At 45.0% G+C, this 22,999-nt stretch overlaps 1 protein-coding gene across 1 annotated transcript; it reads right to left on the reverse strand.

The window, feature by feature from the left end:
• Window positions 1–9,264: 9,264 nt before the first annotated feature.
• Window positions 9,265–10,728, reverse strand: FOXG1 (forkhead box G1). The gene has a single exon (XM_037165623.2). It carries the CDS (start codon window positions 10,726–10,728, stop codon window positions 9,265–9,267), a length of 1,464 nt encoding a protein of 487 aa, XP_037021518.1.
• Between the last annotated feature and the right edge of the window lie 12,271 nt (window positions 10,729–22,999).

Here is a 22,999-nt window from a genome sequence, read left to right on the forward strand (position 1 = left end):
GCCACCTCCTGCCTGCAGCCCTGGGAGTGGGAGGCTCCACCTCTCACAGCGAGGGTGCTGCAGTTCAGTAATTTCAGGAAAACTCACCAGGGTGGAGGGATTCCTTTCTCATCTCCCAAGTCATTTCGGTCCTCAAGGAAGAGTTGGGTTAATTTTCCTCCTTATATTTCTCACAAATATTGGAGAGAGTGGGAGAGCTCAAGAGATAAAGAATAAGTGTGTAAACCATATTTGGTAGATGTATTCCACACTATTAGCAAGGAAAGACTCATCCTCCAAGCAGGAAGCCCTGTAAAATGAGTGAATAGCCCTCGATACATTAAGCTATTTTTTCAATTTCCAAGTCATCTTTCAACATTTTGTAATGACAATAAGATAAGCATGAACTCCAATGCATCGCTCTTCCACTATTGCTTTGTACATATAGGACACACCCCGTGGTCTTATATTTGTTCAAATGAGCCCTGATATATAACATTCATATGTGAGCTATTAGTTCAAGAGAAATATATTTTTATCAGGTATAATGGTACCATACACTAAATAATAGAATAGATGAGTGTATGTATTTAATATGTACTGAAGAACTCTGGAATATCCTGTGCAGCAAAGGTACCTCTGGCATAACTTAGGTGTTTTTGGAACAACGCCATTTCTATATTCAAATCCTGCTGCTCCTTGATTTTTCATCTACAACATTAGTAAACCCAGAGGCCACCTTACTGTTACAAGGATAACCTGGTCATGCCAACACCAACAACAAAAAAGGCTTATGGATTAGTTTCATTTTATATATCTGACACCATAAAATTATCTTTTTCTATTTATTGAAACATATCAATACAATATGTGAAAAGAAGAATGGAAGTTTTCAAGTAGCATGAAGTTTTAATAAAAAATAGTTTCCTAATTGCTAAAGAGCAAATGCAAATAATTTCATAAACTCTGGGTAATCATAATTCACTATTAGATTTACTTAAAATTGATTAAGTATGTTTCCTATATAAGCACTTTCATTAAAACCAACCTCTGATAATAAGAAGCAGATGCCGAAATATGTTCGTAAATAACCAAAAGCCTCTGCATAAATAAATCAATGCAGTAATAGACAACACTATTGATGCAGGAATGATCAATTTTAGTCTTGCAACCTGCAGTAAACTCAAAATGTATAGTTAAAAGTATATTTTAAAATCTAATACGACTACTAGAATAAATAATAAACAAGCCCTGCTGCCAGTGCTACCTGATTCTTCATTTGATCTAAAGTACTTTTGATGGGGTGGGAGGAGTACGCTACTTTTTCTAAGAAAGCTTGCCAACTTTAAAACTACATCACTAATTATAAAAATTATAAAAGTATTAAATAATAAAATTATCACCTTATTCTTGTTTTAAATTTTTCAACTTTCATCATAGCCTCTAATTATTCATTCAGCTCTTTTTAATAGGAAAAACACAATAGTGCTCATTATGTTTAAAGATTTTTGAACTACCGGTAGTACCTTGGGGTTTAAAGATTCTTTGTGCTTTTGTTAAAACAAATGAGAAAAATGTCATTTTCTTAATATACCCTGGAAGATGCCTGCATATGCAAGCAATCTGAAACAAGGACGGGGGGGGGGGGTGGCGGGGAGCATCTGCGCTATTCCAAAATTGTCTCATATAATGATTGCAAAACAAACAAGTGTCTGACTCAAAGAAATAAATATACTTTGGATTTCTAGAAATTCATATATCTAAAACATTTTAGATTTTGCTTAAAGTTAAATTTCCTTTTTTGAGAATAGCCCTGGATGACAGAATTAATTTTGATTAGCAAGCACCGGTATATGATGAGTTTGAGCATTTAGGTTTTGTAGAGTAATGAAAATACAGTGTTCACATTTTTTCTTAATCAACAAAGATGCTTATTTACATTCATCCTTGAATTAGTGTGGTCCTCCTAAAGTACAGTCCTTTAAAAGAACTTATTTATAAAATATAGCTTCTTTGAAAGTGATTTCTCAAACAGTATTACCAGCACATAAATATTGACTTTTATTATCTTCACATTTTTATGTAATCAAGTAGTCTATTTGATTCCTCTTCTTCCCATCTAGGAAAAATAATTTAGGGGCAACCGGACCCAAAGGGAAAATATCATCAGTTATTGTTTAGGGCTAATTTAACAGATAATTTAACTTCAAACAACAATGATCAGGTCACTATTTCAGGGCAGTGGAAAAATGAAGATCTGAGAGAACTCTCCCTCACTAACCCCACTACAGTTTTTATTCTTCCTGATCAATGGAATCAACAACACCTGACCAAACAGATGCTGAGGAAAATGTCTGCATTTTAAGAACATTCTGACTTAAAGAATGAGACTGGGAAAGAGGGAGTAAAACTGAAGACACAACTGGATTCTGGGGGTGTTACTTGGGTAAGCAAATTAAACCAAGGCGAAAATGGTTATCCAAATATGTCTGGCAAAACTGTACACTCATTTCATTTGGACAGGAATTTCCAAATCTCACAACATGCTATGTGCTTTCCTCCCCTGCAGCTCTTCCGAAAGGCCAAATACCATGGGAGAGGATTATACATGTCAGGCAACAGACCATGGAAAGGACCTGGGGCATTTTATCTCCCCTTCCGCTCCCACAAAAATAATTTTGAGAGTTACTTGTTACTTTAAATGCCTTTTATGATTACAATTTCAAAATTTCTGCCTACCTCAAATTTGACAGAAGTCCAGGTAAGGATGGATGATGTTGAAGCATGGACATTAGGTCTTAGGAGGATGGAAGAACAATCGGAAGTGATGAGCTCTGTTCTGCATTGTCCTTTCCTTCCCCTAGTATTGCCAAGGCTGAAGACCACCGCCTGATAATCTCCCACACAGGCAGGGATGCTCTGCCCACCCAAACCTCTGCCTCCCTCTCCCCAACACAGGGCTCCCCTTAGTGCTAAGAGAGCTTCCACCCCAAGGGTACCTCTTTTCTGTAAAAACCCTTCACTTTTGCCTAGAGACTTTAGCAGAAAAGGAAAAAGAGGTAGAAAGTGAAATGGAAGAGGAATAGGGAGTGGAAAAGAAAAAAGATGTCTATTACAGACAGAACAGTTTTATCAACTAGCAGATAAGTGCTGAGATCTGAAACAGCACAAGGTAAACAAAAGAAACAACTTTTAGAGGAAAAGGGAAGGAGGGGGAGAACATGGGAGAATAAGAAGAAAAGAGAAAGGTGGGGAAGTGCGCCAGCCAGGGTTCCGGAGTCAATTTTCCTGGCATTAGCCGGGGCGAGCTACGGAACGCAAAGCCCTGCTTGTCCTGGGCAAGAGCGCCCTCACCTTGCTGCTTCCTGCGCAGCGCTCGGCTTTCCCCAGGCCAGAACCTGCGGCTTTGTCCAGAGAGCGCCTCTCCTCCCCGGCTGCGCTCTGCCCACGGCCGTGAATCATCAGTCTAAGTCACTTTGCATGATTCCACAACCCAAGAAAACAACGCTGCTGGGTCCCAGCGGATACCAATTCCCGCCATCATACCCCTCTCCAACTTCACCCAGGAGCCCCGGAGATTCGGGGAAGGGTAATAGGAAACCTCAGCAAAGGCCCGAAATTCGCTTCAGGCCGAGACAACTGGTGTCTGGGGCGCTCGCAGCCACTCTCGGGACAGCCAGGCTCTGTGCTTACCCCACTGTCCCCTAAGTGCGCATTAAGAATCAATTATTTGCCTGAGATTCCCAAAGCCGGGAACTGGGATATTCCCAGCAGGGACAAAGTCAAGCCCAGAACGGTGCGCATTTCCCTAGTCCTTCGAACAGGCAGAGAAGTCTCCCACCCAGTCCGGTTACTGGCTCCTTAGGTTCCTTGCCGCACTCTACCTGGGACAGTTCGGCAAATCAGAGCGATCCCGTTGCATGACCCAGACCTAGGAGGCCAGGGCTGCGGTGGCCAGCTCTGGGGAAGATGGTAATGTTAGTGTGAAAACGGGGAGGAGGAGCCTTCTACCCACGCCCTCCCCCACCTCTAAAAAAAAAAATAAGGAAAAAGAACTTTGGCATGAGGCAAGTCCTTGGCTCTAGAGCAAAGAGCTTTGTCTCAAACAGGGCGAGCAAATACCTACAGGTTTAAACGTTAAGAAAGTCTAGTTAGGATATTCTCCCAGTTGCGATTAAACTCAGAAGTCATATTTCCACAAAACGAATTATTTTGCACTTTGGGACCCATTTCAGTCCCCCACTAACCCTTGTCCATATAAATTCGCCCGGTTTCTCTCCATTTCTCCATGTCCCCTTGGCCATGTCTACATCCACTTTACTTAAGGATGCAGTGTGAGTTTCTGCTGACATGGATGAAATGCATGTATCTCTCAGCTACTTCCATGATAGCACACCCCGCAAAGGAAATTTAAAAAAAAAAGAAAGAAAGAAAGAAAAAGAAAGAAAGGAAAGGAAAGGAAAGGAAAGGAAAGGAAAGGAAAGGAAAGGAAAGGAAAGGAAAGGAAAGGAAAGGAAAGGAAAGGAAAGGAAAAAAGAAAAGAAAGGAAAAGCAAAGCAGAGCACTTTAGACCTGGATCTCAAAATCGTGGTTTAAGCCTCAGTCAAAAGCAGTCAGGTATGGCCCCTCCTCCCCTCCGAAAATCACTTTCACTTACCAATTTGGGGTAAGAGCGCTCCCAGACCACAAGTCTTTTTCTTCGGCCTCCTTGAGACAACCTCAGGCAGTCTTGGGTGGAGGGAAAAAACACACAAATCGGAAGGGAGAAAATAGACTAAAAACATAACAGTACATCACATATTACCCGGAGCTACCTTGGCCTACATCCTCAGGACAAGGTCCCAACGAACGGCCGCTACAGTGGGGAAAAGGTCGGTTTGGGGGCGGAAAACTAAGAGGTGGATTATTTTAACTGCTGGTGGTTGGGGGGAGGGGAAGCCCTGAAGAGGGACTGGGGAGAATGACTGGGATTAGAAAACAGAAACTTAAAAGAAAAAAAAAAAAGGCATGCCAAAAAACATCAAGAACGAAGTATTGTGAAAGATAATGTCTTTGAACTCTTACAGGTAGGTGGCTCTTAGAGAGAATGCAGATGCGCTCGTACGCTGCGTGAGGGGAGAATCTAGATGACCCCTATTCTTTCCATATCTTCAGGATCTAGCCTCAAGTAGGAAAAAAAAAAGAGGGTAGAATTTTAATTCAAGTTTCACCTACCCTGCTTGTTGGAATGGCTGAGCAGATTTTCATGTTGGAGAGTTCCATCTGTCTGGCAGAAGCTGAAGTGGTGTTGGGGGCAGGTTATCTGGTGAAGTAGGAATGTACAGGAACCCCGCCCTCTAGGCACAGTTACACAACCCCAGCAACCCGTCTTAGACGGTTCCAAAACGTCTAATGATCTTCACCTTCACCCTTTGTTAGCCTATTTCTCCAACAGTCATTTAGTCCCAGACACATTAGCTATTCATAAAATTAATATCTCAAAAGCGAAATTACTTCAATGCATGCAAATTTCTCAACAATGTTGTAGACAGTACAATTTTTAGAAACCACATTTATATATTTAGAGTTCTAAATATATTCAATTTATCCATCTATTTGGGTAAAATGTCCAACTTAAATATATATAAGTAATACACTACATTATTTTCCTCTACCCTTAATTTTATGTAAATCATAGAAACCACATGAAGTCTTCCATAATCATAAAGGTATTTGTATTAAATCTTGTTGGTTCTGGACTTCATGTTCACTTGATTTCCAGTGAATTTTGTATCTAGTTGAGAAAACATATTTGGAAGAACACCTTCCTGCTCTACCTAAATCATTTTTGCAATGTTTTATGTATTAACTTATACCAGATGAATTCACATAAAATTTGTTAAACCTGGAAATAAACTATAATTTTGGATTTTAAGTTATAAATTGTAATCATGTTGAGTTCCAAAATCTCAAAAAAGAGCAACTTTGATCTCATTAAAAAAAGTTATAAGTATGAAAGAAGAAACACTTCAAAAAGTTTTGAAGTGTTTTTCTGGCATAGTCTAATTTTAACTGGCAAAGGTTGGTAGTGGCAATAAATATCTAACACCATATCACAACCAATTTGCTGCAAAATCTATGAAATGCCATGCAAAACTGTCATGTTTGTTGAAGAAGATAATTTGAAGGATGATAGGACAGATTGAGGTATATGAAATGTTCATATTGGGCTGCAGGAGACCTTCACGAATTTCTCTCTCTCTGTCCCCCTTTGTATCTAGTCAGCCTATTAAACAAAAGCTATTTTTTACTTCTAATCACATCCATTATATATGTAACTTGGACAAGTTTCCGAGCAGAATTTTCACTCCAATTCTTAGTTCCTATGAATTTAAATAAGCCAGTTTTGATCTTGACCTCAAACATTTGCCATTGAAATTTGATTTTTCCATCATGCAAATCAACATTTATCAAAAATAATGTTAAATATAGCTACTTAATATAGCCAAAAATACTCAAGGGAGAAATTTTCTTTTCACGTGTATTTCCTTTTAACGCAGTATAAGAGTTCAACTTTCTTTTCAACTTTTGATTGGGAAAACACTATATTCTTATGTGCCAGTACATTCTCATTCCACATATAAAATCCAAGATAAAAGCAAAAAACACATCTTCACCTTTTTCAGTCTAAACACACGTTTTTCTTTGAGCTGTTTTTGTTCACAAATATGTTAGTACCTCCTTTGCCTAATCTCATTCAGTAGACTCTCACAATTTTTAATATCAGCAATAAATTTGGCTTCTAAAACAATTTATTTGTAGAATTTTCTTTCATGCTTCATTCTAAAGAACTGTTAAATTTCAAGAACTGCTCTCATACCAAGAAAATAAAATCATGTTCAGTCTGCTTAAAGAAGTAAATAAACTAGCTGTCTTAGTAGGTTTGGTCCATTTCCTATTTGTATATATTTGGTTCCAACTCTTTCAATATTCCTGGAGCTTATCTTTCTGTCTTAGATTTCTCTCTCTCTCTTTTCTCTCCCTCTCTCCTTTTTCTCCTTCTTTCTTTTTGGTAGTAGTACATTTTTTGCATCTAAAATATCCTTTTTTCCCTTTCCTCTCCTCATTCTCTACTTCTATCTCTCCATTCACAACTCACCTGTCTCCTTATTCCAATATTAATTGTTCTGTATTTCTATTCCAAATCTATGTGAGTCACCCTTGCTTCTCTCCTAGGCTTTTTTTTTCTCCTGAGCAACTCTCTAAGTGTTTGCCGATAACATCTTGGGGACAGATTATTTTTCATTGGGCCCATTGTAAGAAGGAGCCAGCTTATTGCATTACTGCAGAACACATTTCAGACTATACAATTGTAACAAATGAACAACTTGTCCTCCACGGACTCACCACAGGATCCAATTAGTTACTAAACCTTTTACTTAGGTTTTCTAATTATTTTCTGGAGTCATAGCAATTGGACTGCTGAAGCAATTCAAAAATGTTTCCATTTTGTTTCAGATTTTTTTATATATATACATATATATATGCATATACATTTATGCATATGTATATTGCAAGTTAAAATTATGACTGTAAGCAAAAGAAACAAATCTCTAGATTTTACAGAATTATCTAAAAGGGAATGAAATAAATACCTCTACATTGTAAAGTATGAAAGAAAATGAGAAAGGCATTTGACTGCTTCTGAACAGCTGGAATTTTAAATTGTTATAATTTAAAAATAAAATATAAACATTGATCTGCAAGTCATTACAACAGGTGATCACTTAAGCAAAATCTATATTCCAACTTCAGCACATCTTTATTAGAACTCTTCCATTGTGGGTAAACAGCCACCAAAATAAATGCTGACTTAGTATAAATACAAATATTGAAACAAAAATATTTGCAGCATTCAGAGCGCAAATTTTACCTGAACTGAAGGACTCTGTGTTTATATATATTACATATGTGTGCAATATATCCACTTCTATCTAACCATATACATTTATTTATAGCTTGCCAAGTGGTATAAACAAGATATCTGAAACAAAATATATGAAAAGCATTCTATTGACTGATTTGAAAATAAACACAAGTAACTATGTACATTAAATTATGTATACTTTTAGTATCTACAGAAACTTAAAGATATAAGCTGAAAAGCCTATATTTTGTTTAAAGCTAGTGTTTATTAATAATTGGTCTGCTCCTGGTAAAATGTAATTCCACAATGAAAAAAAAATATTTTCATTTTTAAAGTCTTAGTTCAAGTGAAAGGAGCAGATTAAATTTTAGTGGCTGAAAAAGCCTTTGAATTCCCTAGAACTTAAATGATCTTTTAAAAATTAGCTCTACTTAATAAAAGAGACAAAAGTATCAAGATATATATGAATTTAGCCTATTTTTTATTTCTGTGTGTTCATAGTAAACATTTTTGTAAGTGACAAACACGGGCATATGACCACAGTATCACAATCAAGAAATTTTAAGACAACATTAACAATCACTCAAATTTATGCGGCATTTGCGCAACACAGGTTACATATTTGCAAGGTTTACCTATAAGTACAATAGGTATTAACATTTCACTACATTTAGAAAAAATAAAAGTGACCTGTTAGTGACCACATACATCAAAATATACACAACACAAACTGAAGGCAATCATTAATTTTGTCCCCTTCCAATTCATTTGAATGGGCAGTGCTGCCAACTGAAACAACTTTCACTTTTTTGTTTGTTTGTTTTTTAATACTTAGTATACCAAGTGCATTTTCTAGAACCCAATCTTTGGTCTAAAAGTAAACAAAAGAAAAAACAGTTTTTAAAAGAAAAGGACAAAACAATAAATGGCCAAAATAATTTCTTGGGCACCTTTACTACGAATGCGTCTTAAATACAAATTACAGTTTAACATTTAAAAACTCTCCCCATAATTTAGGTTGTTCTCAAGGTCTGCATCCACCATTTAGATCCATGATAACTTATAATACTGCACACATGGAAATTTGGCGGCTCTTACAGACTTGTCAGGTTTGAATGAAATGGCAAAACAGTCACTATGTAGATACACATTCTACTATAATTTTGACTTCCAAACCTTATATTCTACAATGTATTCTCCCCACATTGCACCTCGCTGACACTCCACACCTTGTTAGAATAATAAACAACCCTAAAGACTGAACAAACGTACAGAATTGGGGGGGGGGCTTAATAAAAAATACCTGGACTTATTTTTTAATTATCATTTACAATGCAAATGTGTGTAAAACGTTCACTTACAGTCTGGTCCCAGGGATGTTAATGTATTAAAGGGTTGGAAGAAGACCCCTGATTTTGATGTGTGAAATAATCAGACAGTCCCCCGGACAGTCCCGTCGTGAAACTTGGCAAAGAGGGTCTTAAAGACTCACAGGGCAGGGTCGAGGGAGCCTGCGGAGACGTGGAGGAGGACGCAGCGCGGGCGCTCATGGACGTGCTGCTCTGCGAAGTCATTGACGGGTGCGGGACGTGGGGGAAAAAGTAACTGGTCTGGCCCGCAAGCAGGTTGACTGAGCAGGGGTTGAGGGAGTAGGTCCCAGAGCAGGGCACCGACAGGCCGCAGGGCACTGAGGCCGCGAGCGCGGCGGCCGTGAGGTGGTGCGTGGCGTACGGGATCTCCCCGTTGACCAGCCGGTCCACGCTCAGGCCGTTGGCCGTGGAGAAGGAGTGGTTGTTGCCCAGGGAGTTCTGAGTCAACACGGAGCTGTAGGGCATGGGGTGGCTGGGGTAGGCCGATGTGGTGCCGTTGTAACTCAAAGTGCTGCTGGCGCGGGGGTGGTGCAGGGACAGGAAGGGCGACATGGGCCAGTAGAGGGAGCCGGCGCGGTCCATGAAGGTGAGGCCGGTGGAGGTGAGGCGCGCCCCGCGTTTGAAGGCCAGCTTGGCCCGCGACGTGGTGGAGCGGCGCCGCAGCTTGCCCGTGGTGCCGCCGATGAACACATCGTCGCTCGAGGGGTCCAGCATCCAGTAGTTGCCCTTGCCCGGGTCGTCGTAGTGGCGCGGCACCTTCACGAAGCACTTGTTGAGAGACAGGTTGTGGCGGATGGAGTTCTGCCAGCCCTGCTTGTTCTCACGGTAGTAGGGGAAGTTCTTCATGATGAACTCGTAGATGCCGTTGAGCGTGAGCCGCTTCTCCGGGCTCTGCCGGATGGCCATCATGATGAGCGCGTTGTAGCTGAACGGCGGCTTCTCGTACTTGCCGTTCTTCTTCTCGCCCTCCTTGCCCCCCTCCCCGTCCTTGCCGCCCTCGCCCGCCCCCTTCTTCTCCTCCCCCCCGGTGCTGGAGCCCTTTTCCTTCTCGTCCGGCCCGACAGGGGCCAGCTCCCCGGCCCCGCCGCCCGGCTCTCCCTTGCCGCCCAGCCCGTCAGATTTGGCCCCGTCCAGGGCTGCGGCCGAAGACTGCGGCGGAGGCGGGAGCAGCAGCTGCTGGGGGCCCTTGTCGTCGTCTGTGCCAGGGGCGCCCCGCGCCTGAGGGGGCTGCGGTGCCTGGGGAGGCGGCGGCTGCTGCGGCGGCGGCGGAGGCGGTTGCGGAGCGGGCGGCGGCGGCGGCGGGTGGTGGTGGTGGTGGTGATGGTGGTGGTGGTGCTGGGGGTGGTGGCTGTTGTGGTGGCCGTGGCTCGCGTGGTGGTTGTCGTTTTGGACCGCTTCTGGTACCAGGCTGTTGATGCTGAACGAGGACTTGGGGATCATTTTCACCTCTTTCCTATCTCCCATGTCCAGCATCACCCAGTCGTCGAGGGACAGCTGCGGAGGCGCAGGAGCGGGGCAGCGGCGCGGCGGGCGGCAGCGACCGGTGGGTGTCGAGCTGGGCGCGGGCGGCGCGGGCAGCGGCACTGAGCGCTCCAGCAGCAGCGCAGTTGGACCGCAGGCTCCGGCGCTGGCAAGTCATGTAGCAAAAGCAGCAACCACCCCTCAGGAATTAGAAGGGGAAAAAAGGAAAAGAAAAAAAGAAAGAAAGAGAAAAAAAGAAACAACCACCGCCCCGGGGGTGAAGCTCCCTCGCTCCCAACTCTACTTCTTGGTCTCCCCCCCACCCCCCGCTCCCCCCCCCGCTGCTTCCTCCTCCTCCTCCTCTCGCAGCAGCAGTCACAGCAGCAGCAGCAGCAGCAGCCCAAAGGGGGGGAGAGCCGGGCGGCGGGCGGGCGCGTCCCGGAGCGGCCGCGGCGAGGCTGGGGAGACAGCGATCGAGGCGGCTATAGCCACAATTAATTTTCCGAGCTACAGGCGCACACTAGGGCTGTAAAAAAATTTTTGGTTTAACCTTTCCTACCGCTGGGCCAATCAGAGCCGGCGGCGTGCGGGTGCGTCTCTCCCGCCGTCGACCAATCAGCGGGCCTGGGCCCACCCACCCACGCCCCGCCCGCCGGCTCCCGCCCCCTCGGGCGCTCACCTCCCCCTCTCCGTGGGCCCCGGCCTTGCGGAGCGGCGTAGGGATATGCCGGTGGGAGCACGCTGCGCCGCGGCCCTTATCTGCGCCCCCTGCGCCCCCTCCATTCCGCGGGGCAGCTCAGCCGAAATCCCCTTCGTAGGGCAGATATCTCACATTTCCGCCGCCCTTCTCACTGTCTCTTGGGTCATTTTCCTTTGAACGTCAGTATTTGTCCTTATTGATCAAAGTTTGTATCCAATTTTATTTTTAAAAGCGGGGGCGGCGGTAGCGGTGGAGAGACGTGTAGGAGTGCGGGGAGAGGACGTAAGGAAAGGGCAGGAAATGGAGGAGGAAGAAGCGAGGTACTACTTCCCCCAGTCGGCCCTGCAGGCCGGCCGGCCTTTCCGCGTCCTTAGGAAAACTGTGCCCCGTGTGGGTAACACTCTAGCCCGGCTCTGGACGGCCGGGCAGGGGAGGCCCACCCCTGGCGCGGGAGGGGTGCCCTCCACCTTGGGGGGAGGAGGGTCTGGGAGAGGGTCGGAAACGACGGGACGGGGAGGAGGACGTGGCCTGGCGTGTGCGGGGCAAAGCAGGGGTTACTTACTCGGTTCTCGGGGCCTGGGCGGCGGCGAGCCTGGGACTCGAGGCTTGGGCTCCGCCGGGGAGCCGGGCCCGGGGCTCGCGGCGCCGCGGCGGAGGCGGCGGGCGGGGGCGGCTCAGTGGCGGGCTCCTGTGGGGGCCTCCCGAAGTCAGGGGTGCTCAGAGGGAGAGCAGTGCCACACAGTCTCGAAATAAACCAGGTAACACATGCCGTGTACGTGCGTCTCTTCCTTTCCCTCGGCCCCGCCGCAGCCCGAGGCTCACGCGCTTGGGTGACGGGTCGTTCTCTCCTCGCCGCTCCAGCTTCTCAGTTTTTAATCCAAGTTGGAGGCGAGTAGCCTCGAGTGATCACCCTGGAAATGTTTTCATATTGCTTGTTAACAGTGGAGGGACCGTCAGGGTGGGCGTCTGTTGCTTTCCGTTTTTTAAAGACTTCCTATTTTCACTCCCTATTTTTCCTTCCCGTGTCTGAGATGCTTTTAATGTGTGCAAGCCTTACTGCTGAGCCATCCGCGGGCGGAAGCCACCCTTTCCCACGCGGTGGCCGCTGGAAGGCGCCGAGGGGCCTGGGGGCGTGCGCCCGCCGTCCCAGCTTCTCCGGCGTCAGCAGTGGGACGGCTCGCCGAGGGCTGAAGTGAGAGCGGGGCTTGTGCCTCGGGGGCTTTAAAGGGACCCCGTGGCCGGGGGCAGGGCTACAGCCCCGCATTTCCCGGGGATCGGAATTCGGTGCGGAGACCGCTGATCAAAGGCCGCTTCATCCCCACTGGGCGCGCAGCGCGGTGCAGCGCCCGCACTTCACGGAGGGTGTAGCCCCGAGAGAAGAGGGAGGTGGAGGAGAAGCATAAATAAAAGCGCCCTTTTTTTCCCTCCTCTATAAGGTAAATAATAATATGTAAACATTCCTTCGCTGTGACAAACTCAAGTTATCTGGCAGGTGTGGTATTTAAGAAAACGAAGGAAGGGAAATCGGTGCCTATGTATGACGTTACACTTCAACCCCACTGTGAAGAATGCAGTCGATGAATACTCAGGTGAAGAGGGAGTTATTCCACTCTTCCCGCCCCCACCCTCGCCTGGACATTCTGAGAGAATAAACTCTGCAGAGAAAAATAGACAATTACAAAATAGCTAGTGATTGTTAAAATGGTTTCTATCAGAGCTTTGAACGCTGGACTAACCTCAACTGTCCTTCCACTGTATGTACGTATCACCCCCTCCTTCTACACATTTTCTTACTTTAAAATCAATTATATTTACGTGTGGGAAAATTCAAGGGCTTCACCTCCCAACGTCGATGGTGACATGGCCCCCAACACTGACTTCGAAGCTCAGATTCCTCCCAGAGCCGGGTGAGGGGACGGGCTTTTCGGGCCGGGCTGAAGAGATCTCTGGGCCTTCCTCTCTCCGCTCCCTTTACCTCCTCCCGGTTTCCCTCCTGAGGCCTGTTATTCCTAGTCTTCCTCTACTGGTTTTCCTCCCCCCTCCGCTCTGCCACCTCCCCCCACACTTCCCCACCCCGTCTCCTTCCTCTGTTCCTCTGCCTCACTCCATTCCTCCCCCCCACAGCCCCCCTTCCCATTGCCACTTATAATGGCACACAAGGGCTCCCTCTGAGGTGGACGGCCCGGTACGTTTTCGTAGTCGGTCTAGCGTGAAATGATTCGGTGTAACCGGATTCTTGGGAAAGGACAGGTTACGTAAACATTTACTGATGTGGAGTAACTATACTATTTGTACTCTGATATGCAGGAAGGAAAGTGTTGATTAACACAGAAGAAAAAAAAAAGCGAAATTAGCTGATTGCATGCTCATAAGTGCAAGCTGTCATTGAACTGCTTTTAAAATAGACACAGCTGGGTGTTTGTGTTGAAAAATTTCTTGTGTTTTTGCTAATACTGAAATAAGCATGATTTTGTATACCAAACATTTTCAGATCATTAAAATTTGTAATCTGTGCTGGTTTTAAACACAAAGAAAAGAAACAGAATCATTTCGATGTAAAATTTGCTGATATTATATTAACTCAATCAGGTCTGTACAAATTGTGCATTGTGCTTCCTAAAATCTGTTTGATCAATTTAATACACAAAGTGCCAAACGTGGGTATTGTTTGTTAACATTGGGCATTTTATTCAAATCCAAGCTCAGCAGCAAACTGGAGGAGCATTCCTTGAATACAACACCAGCACTGACTGATGAATTTTTAATATTTTAAGGTGTTTCTTAGGTCAAAGCTGAGTGTGCATTGTTTTTGTATTGCTGCATGAAATTTTAGCAGGTGGAAATAAGTTTCTCTTCTGTTTACTTTCAAATAGCAAAAACTGAAGTCTGCTAATGAGAGCTGTAATAATCTGATTTTATGTGCCAGGAACTTATATTGACTGGAAAAATGTTCTGCATGCAAATTAAGAATATGTTATATTATTTTAAAGATTGCATGAATACAAATCTTCCAAAATAGGATATTGTGTAGGAATAAATAGATTACAGTTTACTATATTAAAGATCTAGTCTTTCTTGTGAAAAAGGTTATTTGAAATTTTGGGTGAAGTGAGTTTGAATTCTTGTTAATAATTTTAATTGGACTTTGTAGTGAGACAGAGTGCCATATATAGGTGTGGGAGTAGGCTTGTTCAACAAAACATGCACTGTTTACTCAGCAGCCCACATTTGTCTCAGCAATGGCTTCTTTTTAAAACTGCTACTAGATGAAATGAAGGGGGGGCAGTTCTTGGACCGGCATTTTGCAAGTTGAAAGTACCTAGATCAAGCTTTGTATATCATACTGGATATTTGGGTGCAAATTTGATGTGAAGGACTGCCCATGTCTACTTCGGGCTTCTTTCTTAAACACATGAAGCGCTAACTCTGTATTTCCATCTCACTCAGTCTCGGTGATTATTGTGAGAAGACAGGGCATCCAGTCGTCTTAGATCTGAAACAAATTATTTATCATTCAAATATTTTCTCACCATCAGCTTAATTTTGATCTCTCACACACAGACTTTTATAAATGTACAATGTTAATGAATCAAAGCCTATGTCAGAGCAAATGTAATTTTCTGGCATATATAGTGGTAAACTTTCCTTCTCTGTCCATAGTCTTCCCCCCTCCCGCAAAAAGAGGACAGACCTTGTAAAAAGTGAGCAGTTTCAGTGGAGGAATTGCTTAGAAAATGAATTAGATTATTCAATTTCTAGTTGTAATTAATAACCAAGGCTCCACAGACTATTGTGTTCGAGCAGGGAGCAGCACATTACTTTTTCCATTTGGGAGTGTTGCATTGTCTTCAGGACTCCTCCTCGCTTTTGGTGTTTCGCTCTTTTTCTGTTGTTACTCGCTGATTAGAGGGCAGGTCGTTTCTACCGAAAAATCACTCTTGGCTCCCAGAACTGGGGGTCCTTGAAGGGCACCCAGCATGGACCTCTCACTAAAGCTCTCTTCCAGCAGATGCTCAGGGAGTCCCTGACTCCGTGATGTTTGGGAGAGGGGACCCCGCGCAGGGGCATCCAGGTGTTTGCTGAGGTCCTATAAGGAGTAAGGCCCGCCCTCGCCTGAGCCAACTCCTCTGTAATCCCTTCCTAACAGCAGGTAATGGTGCAAACATTTAGTGATTATGAGTTACTCTTTAGCGTGTTTTATCCTTGTTCTGTGGGTTTTGGTTACAGGCTACACGATTAGGTTTGCGAGAACAGTAGTGAACTAAACTTCTCAGTAAGAGGTCTTCACACCAGGGAAGTGTTACTTTTCTGCAGTAGCCCTGCGTCGTCACTCATTAGGGAGCTGCAGGTTGTCAAGCGGTTGCTCTCTGTACGAGCGCGCACCCTCAGTATCCCCGGGGGCGCGCACTAATGTGTGAGTGTGTGTTCATTCGTGTATATGTGTGTGTGCGTGCGCACACACACAGCGCACTAAAACTAAATTAAGAAGCCGATGATTAAGACAAGCGTCTACTAGGCCTGTCATTTCAGCATCTTTCCATCATAACATTGTGGCAACGACAATTTTCCTTGAGAACCTCAAGAAAAAAAGTCTATGGGAGAGCCTGGTATTTGAGAGTCGAAATGTTTAACTCGTATCAGCTAGAGAACCACTTTGGAAGCATGGAAGTCCAAGGTTAAAGAAGGAAAGGAAAGAAACGAAGAGCGGTCTAGATATAGATCCCTGGGACTCTCCACGCAGGTTTCTTTGATTCTACCAGTGGTCCCAAGCTCTCTGAAGGCAAGTACAAACTCATCAAAAGGAATGGTCTCAGGAGACCTGCAACGAAACGCAGTGGGAAGAAGCTTCTTCACAATATTTCGCTGCAGAAAGACAGGTGCAGAGAGACCCACGATGGAACATTACCACCCCAGGGCCATGTCCTTAAAAAGAAGTCTATGAACAACCTCTCAGTTGAATAATCTGCACATCTTTTGTGAATATAAAATGCCCACTACCCTTTTACTTGCTTCCCATTATTTCCAGCACACTCCAGGATCTTTGAGGGTGGACAATTTGCAGATAAAGTTGAATCCTTGATTGTATAAGGACAGGCCTATCCATTTCTTGGTCCCATTCAGTTGGGAGAAATGGTCCCATACCTTTCAGGCAAGCACACATTAAAAAACCAATTTGTTTTTTTCCCTCTGGTTGCCCAAGGAAAGGCTCAGCCCATCCTTTAAGGGGATCAGGAAATGCTAAAAAGAATGACAAAGAGTTGGAGGGGTGATGGTAAAGGGGAATGGTGCAGGTTAGAGCTCAGGTCCTTAGTTTTAATCCTGGAGTCTATCTAAAGAGGGAGAAAGAAAGTAAGAGTTGTCGAAAGTCAGCACACAAGACAATGCTACCTTGAATATTCCATCAGTGACACAACAAAAGGGGGAAATGACTTTATAAATATATATCAGGTTGAAAGAAAAGCTTACAGGCCTCAAAATGCTGAGCTTCTAACTATCCCATCACTGTTCTCCATAATTAGTTGGAGCTTCAGTTTGATTTCCCATAGAAGCCTGAATAATATACTTGGGGAAAGTGTTGTTGCACTCTTCAGAGAATGCGGGGCATCGGATCTCTCCTATTTTTAAGCACTCTTCCAAAAGTCCCCCTAAACTAACTTCCTTATGAGGAATGATGGACTGCTGTGACCCAGTCGCAATTAGGTGGTCAACTATCAACCAGCTACCTTCTCAATACTTACAAGTCTACGCGGAGCACTGAATAGCCCAAGGTCCGTATAGGAGATCGATGAATAAATTTTAGAAAATGCTCGCACCCTCTGATGGTCTGTGAAGGAATGAGAAGAGAGAAAAATGCATGGGGCAAGCAGGCCAGCAGGCCCACGCAGAACCACCCATCCCAATGCCCTGCTTTGCATGGGGAAAGTCATAGTAGAGATTTACTAATCAAATACATTCTATTCCTTTCTAAAATCCCAGGTGAACAAACCAATGAGTCAGGTTTACTTTGTGCCAATCTCGCACCCACCTTCCTCCTCACTCTTGAACTTCCATTCCGGGAGGTCTTCCCCTTACCCCTCCAAACTGAAGCAGTAGCAAATCTGTGGGAGCAGTGTGTGCCAAAAAGCCTTGATCTTCTCCCTCTCCCGCTCACCCTTGGAGGCTGAAACCGCCGCGGTTCCGGAGCTCCTCCGTGCGTTCTTGCCCCGTGCTCCTTTGTCGCCCGCGCCTGCAGGGCGCAGTCAAGCTAGAAGACTTGCTTTTAGGTTTCATTTCCAGATTTTCCCCCCTTCAAGTTACCTTTTCAGCTGAGATGTCTCATGTTTGCACATCACACCGGAAGCACGCACACAGATCAATATTTGGGGGCTAAGAGGTCATCTGCCACGGCGAACACGGGAAAAAAAATAGAGACCAGTTAAAGGTTTTAAGCTTATTATTTATATAAAGCACAGCTCAGAGTTAATGGACTGGGGTGCATGCAGGTGAAGTTAATTCGAATATTCAATTACGTATAACGGGCGTTGAACCCATTAGGGGAGAGACGTTATACCCCATTTCTCTCCAGCCGTTCGGAAGGAGCTGCAGGCGGGGCGCAGAGCAGCGGCCAGGACGAGATAGATGCGGAATGGCGTCTGGAACACGTTACCATTAGGATGTGAAAACAAACCAATCTGACCCCTCCATTTCAGAATCTACAACAAAGGTAGTGGTAGTGGGGGGTCACTCTTATTTTAAAAACAATTCTAGATATGTTCTTGTTTGCCAATTGGAGTATCTCCTTTGTGGGTTGGTACTAAGGCACGCGGGAGGGAAAGTAAGGTTGGAGAAGAAAGCAGGGTCGGCAAATTTGCCTTCGGTGCCTGTGAAGGATGAATCACTGCGGTGAAGGGGTTTCCTTTTATTGTCACCCTTTTCTTTTCTCCTGGGGCGTGAACTTGTTAGATAAGATAGAGGAGGACACAAGGAAATGAAAACTCTGAAAACGCCAGGCGCCTTTGGACAGGGCCTGTGAGGCTGGCAGGCGGCTGCGGGGCGCGCGCGGGGAGCCGAGGGGCGCGGGGCTGGCTCCGGGCCGTCCCCACTCACGCCTCCGCGGCCAGCCCCGGCTGCCCACCCGACCTACCCTTTGGCCTGAGAGTAAACACCCCAGAAGAGGAGAGAATGGTTTCTAATTGTAATGAGTGACTTCTCTTCAGCTGGGAGCACACTAAGTGGGGTCCTCAGGTTTTCCTGGAGGAAATTCGAAGTCCCGACCACAAAACAATCAGACTGTGCCAGACACTCGATTTTAAAGAAGTCCGGAATCACACATGGAACATTATTTTCCTCATTAATTTGAAGTAATTCTTTCCCTATTTATATGTATATACACACACACTATTGACTACATACCTCATTTCACTTGAAAAAAAAATACTTAGAGTATCTTTAGCATACACTCCTCATTCTTTGTCCACTCGAACCGTTTCAGATAGCGTAGCTGGTTGGGATCAATTAGCACTGGGTTTTGCCCCAGGATTGCTCCCCAGGGCTGACAAATGGAACCAACTCATCTCCAGCAACATTTTTTTTTTCCCGCCCACGTGCGTGTCCATGCCAGGGCTTTAGAAGCAGTTCAAAATCCCCAGCCTTGGTTTCACTTGGTTTTGTTGCTGTTGTTATTGATAAATATTGGGTCATACACAAGCCACTTGTCGGAGCCTTTGGCTCCATCTCGCAGCTGCAGCTCCTAGTGGGGCGTTGGAGTTGTGTCCTAGGAAATGGAGGGATTCATTGGGAAAAGAATTGCACAGTCTCGCTCCTTCAGTTGCGTAGCTGGTCCTGTCTATCTGCTGTCACGTTTATTTCTTAATTTGTTCAGATATGGGAACACCGGGTAGATATGTGTCTTTTTTTCCTGCTATCTTTCCATGGAAATTGTCTTTTTTTTTCTAAAGGGAGAAACTAGTGATCCCAGTTTTCTATGTATATCTGAAAACAAGAACAGGAGAGTAGACAAATAGTTGTTATTGCGGGGGTGGGCAGTTGGGTAGGCAGGACGTTGGGGGGTTGTGTAATTGGCGTGATATATACAGTTTATCTTTTGGCTGCATTGTGTATGCTCTTTCCCTTGATACATATTGCATATGAACCGGACCCATGGTTGGCTTGTCTTGGCATGTTTGAAGCCCCAGACACCCAACAGTATCATTACGGGAAAGAGACAAAACCCCAAAGACTCCAGGCAGGGAGGAGGCTGCCTTCGGAGTGAAGGGAGAGTTTGTCTTGGCGTTGGGCTGTTCCGGTAAGCACACCCCAGTGGCTCAGACTGACTGGCAGCGCCGAGTTCGGGTCTTCCCCGCTGAAGACTAGCGAGGGGGTGGGGATAGGGCTGGGGAAAGAAACAGCTGATTTTCAGCAAGTCTAAGGGACTCTTTCTATTTATCAGTGTTACCGAAGTGTACGTTACTGGAGAAACAACAAAACAAGCATGGAGCTGCAATTTTCAAGAAAATAAGATCCCCAAATATAAAAATAAAAAAGTAGCAGATAAGATGTATAATTCAATCAAATTACACAAAATTGCTTGGAAATCCAGAACAGTAGCGATCCATTATGCTTCTGTTTTATTAGTGACAAGTACAATTACTCTAAAATAAAGAACACTGGTGAATATATAATTGGCTGTAATCATGTTAGTGTTTGAATAAAAATGACGGGAACATTTAACACTTTGACAACAAAATGTTCAGAAATAACTTATTTATTCAAACAGTTTTTATTTTCCACCAAGTGAAGAAGAAACACAGTTTGCTTAGGAAAATCAATGACTTCTCCCTGCAATAAATAAATATCCAAAAGGGGGGGAAGCCCCATACCTCTATATTATTACTATTATTATTTTTAACCAGCAAGAAGCTTAATACTGGGTTTGGAGTCAGCACCCGCGAAACGGTGTTGGTGCGAACGCCCGCCACCTAGAGGAAGAGCTCTGTAGCTCACCCAACGGCACCCCGGCTTCCGGCGGTGACCTCGGGAATCAGACTTAATATTCCTTTGCAAATTGCTCTCCAAACTAACGCCCTCCTCCGCATCCCTTCACATTCCCGTTCGCCCCACAACATCGTCACAATATTTTCTTAGTAATTGCTCTGTACAAGTGACAGAGCACTGAGTTAGTGGCAACGCGGTGCTCTAGCAAAGCGCCGGAGCGCGTTAGGGAAGCAGCGGGTCCGGGAGTATTGGGGTCTGGGGAGATAAACCATTTTCATCCCAAATTTATCTAGACGAGCCTGAATTCAGGTCTTAGGAAGCAACAACTGATGCCGGAACCACCACATTCCAGTGCTTTTTAGGGCTTTCTTGCAGACAAACACAGCCTGGGTCCCTTGCAGGGGCTTTTCGCGACTTCTCCCCAGTCCACACTTCCCCTCCGAATCCCCAGACACTGAGGTCTGTGATCCTGGCTCTGCCTGATTAATTCTTCGAGCCTACAGTCTTCTGATTTCCCCAAATGAATTGCTTGACATCCCGAGGTAAAGGCATTGACGGAGGGGCGAAATCCCCGGTCTTTACAGTGGAGTCCCCGAGTTTCCAGAAACCAGCACAGCAGGGGAGAGAGCACTGCGGTTGGGGCTCGGGCTGGGCCCGGAGCGACTGGAGGCCTCTTCACATTTAAGTCTGGTGGAACCCATGGGCTCCTCAGGCAGAAAAAGCTGTCCTCGCTCCGGGATCTTGCCCAGCCAGCCTCAGGCGTTTCTTGGGGACAGCGGATGCTTAAGTGAGGGTGTAGGGGCCATGGAAAGAGGAGTGACCAGAGTTCTGAGTGCACTCAGTGTCTGGCTCATTCCAGAGTGGCAGACTTTCCACATCGACGTGTTGGCCCTCCAGACATTTCTCTACGCCCCATCCATGCAAAGTTTTCATTTAATGTACCTAGAACGCTGTTCAAGCTGAAAGTCTGCTAGAAAGATGAGGAGGGAACAAGCACGTTGGATTTGTTTGGGGGAAAAAAACACTCTCGTAAGTAATTGGACTTCAAATGGGTTTTATTCCTGCAGCTTTTCCCTCCCCCCCCCCCCCCGCCCTCCCTTTCATTTCCTCCCTCGGTTCCCTTTCCCCTTCCTCTTCCCTCTTCTCTTTCCTGCACCCTCCCCTCACTCTGTCCCTGTCTCCATCCCTATCTTATCCTTTTCGCTACCTCTATCTCTTCTAAGTGCAAAGAAAGGAAGCAGGTGCATGGCTTTAGAGGGGACCGTTATAATGCTGAGTTGCAGAATCTACTTATTTGTCAGTTCTCAGTCCCAATGCAGGAGGTTAAAAAAGGCGTCCTGAAGATGACTCTTCCTGCCCTCGCTCCCAGACGTGACCTCAGAACCATGGACCAAGAAGTTATTTACATGTTGTAGAAATTAATTTTTAAAATCATGCATATATATATATATATATATATATATATATATATATATATATATATATTAAAGCCTCTAAAACTGATGTCCCAGCTCATGCTCCCTCCTCCCCCCCATGGAATGGGGCTCACCCCAAACTCACTCCATCTGCTCCCCCTTGCAAGGACTTAAGTCCTCACCAATATTTTGTTTTTTTGTTTTATGTAAAACTAGTGCTTCCACTCTCAACTCCCAGGTCTATCGTCCCTCTTCCGCATTATATTAACAGGCGATGTCAGCCTTCTCCTACGTGTTTAGGATGCTAATGCTGGCCACTTAACGCAGCAAAAATGCTCATCTGTGGAGATTTCCCCAAGGCTGGCCTCGAAGCTGGCTCCCTTTTCCTTTCTTTTCGGAGCCTGTCCATTCCTCCCCCACCTTTTTTTTTTCTTGAGGTGGGGCCAAATAAAGGGTCCAACAACTTTGAATGAGCGTATGAGAACTCCCTCTTCTAGCTCCTGCCTGCCAATCCACCCAAGAGGTGGTGAATTTTTGGTTTTCCCTTGAGAGCGGGAATATCTGAAAGCTTCATTCGTGGCACTTAGTTCATTTGCCTTCATATTCGCTTCAGTTATCCCTTTTCTTTCTTCTCAGCTCGGTCTGTGAAAATGATTCGGCATTGCTCTCACAGCCTCCTCTGCATCCTGCTTAGCTGTAGCCTTCTGAAGAAAACTCCGCTGGCTTTCTTTTCTGTTGGCAGGAAAGCTGAGTTGGAGATGCAGTCTTTATAAGACGGTTTGTTGTGCATGTTTGTCTAGTTTTAACAATTTTATAGGGGAGCTTTCTGTCCTCCCACACCCCTCAGGAGCCTCCCTGGAGGACAGAATCTGCCTGGACTTACATGAAACCTTTTTGTCAGTTTCTCTTACTCTTTAAAGTCTGGCCTGGGAAAGTCATGTGACCTCATGCTTCATGTGTATCCAGTTTCCAAGGAGAAGGCCATGGGGAGAAAGCAAAATAAAACCAGTGTAATATGTAATAACTATTATTCAATGGGTTTTGGTATAAAAAGATGATGGCCTTCACTGCTTCCATCTGGAACACTTTTGCGTTTTAAAAGCCTGTAAGTGTAAACATGAGAACAGTTTGCCAACTCTGGCTTTCTTCCTATGGATCTTGAGGCAAGTTACTTCACCTTTCTAGTTCTTTTTTC

The sequence above is a fragment of the Artibeus jamaicensis genome, unplaced genomic scaffold (genome assembly GCF_021234435.1).
Source record: "Artibeus jamaicensis isolate MK-2021 breed Jamaican fruit bat unplaced genomic scaffold, CSHL_Jam_final contig_588, whole genome shotgun sequence".
In the NCBI taxonomy this organism is placed as follows: domain Eukaryota; kingdom Metazoa; phylum Chordata; class Mammalia; order Chiroptera; family Phyllostomidae; genus Artibeus; species Artibeus jamaicensis.

What these genes read in the sequence shown, in the direction of transcription:
- FOXG1 (XM_037165623.2), bottom strand. Translation starts at nt 10,728, where the DNA reads ATGCTGGACATGGGAGATAGGAAAGAGGTGAAAATGATCCCCAAGTCC.